Genomic DNA, 4,857 nt, shown 5'->3' with positions numbered 1-4,857 from the left:
ACATCGACACAGTTCTAACATTTACTTCTGATTCATATATCTTTATTACCACATTGAACTTGTAAAAGATAAAACCACACAAGCAATGAATATTTCCTACTGAGATTAGGTATTCACAAATCATAATCGTGAAAAGATATAAATCGCTCTAACCATGGAAACATTATTGATCGAATCTCACTTCAGATAAACGTTAGCTCATCCTCACAAAAATAGTGTATGAAAAGAAACGGTGACCAAGTGATGAAATTTATGATAAAACAAAAGTAGGGCGCACTGTAAAGCAGGATTTCATGGAAAAAGAGTCACCTTTTCATGAGCTACAATTGACTACACGCATGCAGTATCTGTGAGCACAACTCAATTCTAGTTTCAAAATTTATACGATTTTCCTCTCCTTTTTTTAAGCAGTTTTCTTTCTTTCCTGATGCTTACTCTGCTGATTTACTGCAGGAGTCTGGGCATCAATGCATTATCAGGGGAGCTCCCACCGCAACTTGGGCAACTTACAGAGCTATTGTCATTGTAAGTAACACTTCCAGAACAGGATTTGTAATGTCAAGCAGAAGGATTCAACTGAATTAGGTCCATTGGATGTTCAGACAAATGTTCAATGAAAATTTTGACATGCATATTTAATATTGTAGGTCCTTTAGCACCAATAACTTCAATGGCTCTCTGCCATCTGAGCTTGGAAATCTGTCCAAATTGCAGCAACTGTAAGTCCTACCTGCTTAACATTCCTAAACATGGATTTTTCCTTTTAAAATATTTGCAGGTATTGGAGTTTGGCAGAGGCTAGTTTTGTTGAAATAGCTGGCAATCGGACTAAGTAAATTTTTTTCATGCATCCTTTCAAATTGATTAGTTTCTTTTAACCTTTCCGACTTGCAGTAGCATGTTGTTGTTACTATCATTCTGCCCATCATCACATTGTTTAACCCTTATACCTCATATTTCACTTTCACTGTCATCCTCTTGTTGACATTTGAATTACTAGAGACTCCCGCAATGTTTGGCTGTGTACTTTCTGGGTGTAAACCTTTTCAAGTCTCGTGGATGTTGTGCAAATGTTCCTTGACACAGTGTCACCCTCTCCTCTTGACATCACTTCTGCTTTCAACTTTCAAAAGGACAAAACTATTAAGTTATTTGAGTTGCGTTGAATTAATAAAATTCCCTTAGCTGATGGAAGTCACTTATTGTGCAGTTACATGGATAGTTCTGGAGTCAGTGGTGAGATTCCATCAACATTTTCCAAGCTTAAAAATCTTCAAACAGTGTAAGAGCTCCATTCCTCCTTTGATACTAGAAAAAAACTATTAACAGGAAAAGCTTCGTGATATGAATTCTCAGGAGAAATACCTTTTCCGGTTGCAGGTGGGCATCGGATAACAACTTCACTGGCTAAATCAGGAAGGAAATCGCAAACCTTGTAAAGCATGCGAATATCAATGCAGAGAGAGACAAAATCTTGCGAGAAAGCAAAATTGCCGTGGCTCCTCGCCAGAGATGGTGCTTGAATTGGTTGAATTAGAGCTACCGAGAAAAAGACGTTTTTTTGTGAGAAGAGTCGTGCTTGTGAGAGAAGGAGAAGGAAAAGGAGAGCGTATGGTTTTTTTAATAATAGATCGACAAGAGAAATCCTATCCGGACTTTTATCCGGTCGACCAAACGTGGCCTTAGTCATTGATGAATCAATGTAAACCATAAGATCAATCAAAGGCGTGCATCATATATTCGAATTTTTCCCTTCAAAATGCAAGATACATACTCTTCCTCTCACATTAGATGCCATTCACTACACACACAACCCTCTTGTTACTAAAATTTTCAGTTCTCTCTCTCTCTCTCTCTCTCTCTCTCTCTCTCTCTCTCTCTCTCTCTCTCTCTCTCTCTCTCGGCCAAAGGCCGTGCTTCACACTGGAATCTCTTCCTCGTTCACACTAGAATCTCTTGTTAGGATAGTTATTCTTACGAAATTAGCCTAGTTTAGTTGATTGCTTGAATTTGCATATTAATGCTCTCCTAAGTTCATGTTCGGCCAAACCTCTTATTGTAGTCCTTGATGTTCATTTTGATAATCTATTAGCGTAGGATGATCATGTCTTAGATGAATGTCGATTAGGAGTGATTTGGTGATGTTTTCTGAATTATTTCATTAATAGATGAATGGATTAGTATTTGCCTGACGTTGAATGTTTGAAGAAATTGATGAATGTTCTTGATGTTGAAGAGACACTATAGTTTTGGAGAATAGTTTGAATGTTCTTGAATGTACTTGAATTTGAGTTTGAAGATTCAGAACTTTTCTAGAAAACTCGAGTCTAACAAACTTTCAAGTGTTTATCGATTTTTCTATTTTTTTGTGTTTCAAATTTCAAAAAATTATCTAAAACAAAAGTTGTTGCCAAAAAGATCATAAGCTTTCTCCTTATAAAAAATTTGTAAAAGTCAGAGTTTATTTGGTCCGAAAAAGTGCAAGCTCAATCTGTTAAAATGTTTGATGTGAAAAATCTATTCCCGCACCCTTTGGACATGTTTTGCAATTTTGAGGAACCTGGATGTCTTTTTTGCAAAAATTAAAAAAAAAAAAAAAGTTGTTGAGGAGGTCCTTAATTGTAAATCTAGAAAGTTTCAGATTTTTTAATAGAGTTTAGGGAGTCACTTTTGTAATGAATTGGATGGGTCTACAAAACTGTTTGCATTTGAATCCCTGGGGAAAGAATTAATTTCATCTAAGATGGGGGGCTTATTTGCAAAATCTTAGGAACATTCAAGATAACATGCAGGACTAATTGTTTGTCAAATTTGGCATGTTTTTTAGCTGATTAAATAATTTTCCTGTATTTTCAAAAGTCGATCATAATCGAGTCTAGTTCAGGGTAGTTGGGTTAAATTGAGAAATTCACCTCACAATTGGGGAAAATGATCTTAATGAAGATTAAACAACACTCTCTAAGCTTTCAATTGGCGCTAATTTCATTCAATTTTGACTTCATTAAGGCCCTTAATCAGATCAAAACATAATCAGGCAGGTGAGGATAAAAACTGAGAAGTGACCCTATTAGTTCACTAATTGTTTGCTTGACTCCAAAGGCTAATTAGCCTAATTGTTTGGCTTAGTTAGCCTTGCATGTGGATGATTAGGTGTATGATAGACTACATTGCATGTCCGTTGGCAAATAGTTTAGATGGGGGATTAGAATCTAATTAGAGATTAATGACGTTAACCTGCTGTTTTGTGAACACAAACGTGGGTTAATAATCATTGGCTTTAATCAATGAACCCCTAGTTTTTTTTTTTTTTTGGTCGAAAACATAAATACATTATAAACTTAGATTTGAAGTTACAATTATAGGCATATCAGAATACAAAAGATCTTGTAAAAAGGAAGGAGGATGTTGCACTCAATTTGAGGAAAGCGAGAGAAGCCCGATGGGCCTTTGCAGCCCAATCCGCCACAGAATTCGCTGCCCTATTGCAGTGAACGATGGTGAGATTAGGGCACCGAAGCTTCATATCCCTTATCTCTTGAAGAATGCCTCTGTGCTCCCACGGTGTCAGGGCAGGATCGTTGATGGCGTCTACAAGAGTCGAGCAGTCAGATTCCACTTCTAGATGATCCGATCCTCGCCCTCTCTGGAGCAAGAAGTGCAAGGTTTGATTTAAGCCGAGCACCTCAGCCTGCAGTGCCGAAGATGCAGACACTGTTTGTGCGAAGCCATCGAGCAAGACACCAGAGGAATCTCTGCACACACAGGCGATCGAAGCGTCGTGACACTGAGATAGGTAAGCCGCATCAATATTGACTTTTATAGAGCCTTTGGCTGGTGGATGCCATTGCTGATCCGAATCATGTTGATTTCTCCCACGCCGCTACCTCTTCTGACTAAAGCTCCAACCGGATCGTGCGTCTACTAACGCAAATTGCACAACCTAGTCAACGTTGGGGCGTTGCGACGGAACAAGAAGTTGTTTCTGGCTTTCCAAATATGCCAGAGAAGAGCCGCAACTGTTTCGAGCTCGGGTAAGCCATTTTGTTTCTCAATAATAGCAACCAGCCAGCTTTCTATGCGATTCACTCCTGTAGGATGATGCTTGATGTCGATTTTTAAGTGTAACCATACATTTAAAGTCCATGGGCATAACAAAAATAAATGCTCTGGTGTTTCGGGTACCTGTGTAGTGCACATACAACAAGTAGGGTCTGAGATAATGTGTCGACGATATAGGTTTTCTCTAGTCGGCAAGGCATTGCTGCAAATTGACCACAGGAATGGTCTTAATTTAGGCATAGTAGTGATTTTCCATAGGTTCCATAATTTGCGAGGTGGCTGATATGATGAAGAGGCTTGATTGTTGTTGTGACGTGTTTGCTGAGCTCTGATGTGATTGTAACAACTCTTTACCGTAAATTGTCTATTTTGTTTTCCTATCCAGACAAGTTTGTCTTGCGTGTGCTGTGGCCAGATAGAAAGAGATAGTATTTCATCGACTAGTTTACTATCAAAACTCTGGCTTAATAGGGTAGTGTTCCATGCTTGTTGTTCTGAGATTATAAAGTCTACAACTCGCTGTGGTTCATCTCTAGGAGTAGGGCCCCCTATTACACCCCTAGCTAGCCACTTGTCCTCTCATATTTTGATTTGTGTGCCGTCCCCAACAGACCATAAGACCTTATCGGTAATAGATTCCCGACCTAGCAAAATGCTTTGCCAACCCCAAGAGGGTCTAGCACCTTTAGTAGCATTCCAGAAATCCCGAGAGTGAAAGTATAGACCTTTAAGGATTCTGCTAGGTAGAGAATGAGGTTGTTGAACTAGCCGCCAAGCTTGTTTTCCTAGTAATGCTCG

The 4,857-nt window shown here is 38.8% G+C and overlaps 1 protein-coding gene across 1 annotated transcript; it reads left to right on the top strand.

Moving 5' to 3' along the window:
* Nucleotides 1-338: 338 nt before the first annotated feature.
* Nucleotides 339-1,411, top strand: LOC104447856 (probable LRR receptor-like serine/threonine-protein kinase At1g56140). The gene is made up of 5 exons (XM_018875244.2): nucleotides 339-349; nucleotides 454-525; nucleotides 648-719; nucleotides 1,211-1,282; nucleotides 1,381-1,411. Exons 1-5 carry the CDS (start codon nucleotides 339-341, stop codon nucleotides 1,409-1,411), a joined length of 258 nt encoding a protein of 85 aa, XP_018730789.1.
* The last annotated feature ends 3,446 nt before the right edge of the window (nucleotides 1,412-4,857 follow it).

This window comes from Eucalyptus grandis, chromosome 6, assembly GCF_016545825.1.
Source record: "Eucalyptus grandis isolate ANBG69807.140 chromosome 6, ASM1654582v1, whole genome shotgun sequence".
Classification (NCBI taxonomy): Eukaryota; Viridiplantae; Streptophyta; class Magnoliopsida; order Myrtales; family Myrtaceae; genus Eucalyptus; species Eucalyptus grandis.
The sequence above is the reverse complement of the archived record's forward strand: the minus strand, read 5'-3'. Positions and strand labels throughout refer to the sequence as shown.

What these genes read in the sequence shown, in the direction of transcription:
- LOC104447856 (XM_018875244.2), top strand. An exon ending in CTTACAGAGCTATTGTCATT is followed by an intron (nt 526 to 647) that starts GTAAGTAACACT and finishes TTAATATTGTAG; the next exon opens with GTCCTTTAGCACCAATAACT. An exon ending in CTTAAAAATCTTCAAACAGT is followed by an intron (nt 1,283 to 1,380) that starts GTAAGAGCTCCA and finishes TTCCGGTTGCAG; the next exon opens with GTGGGCATCGGATAACAACT.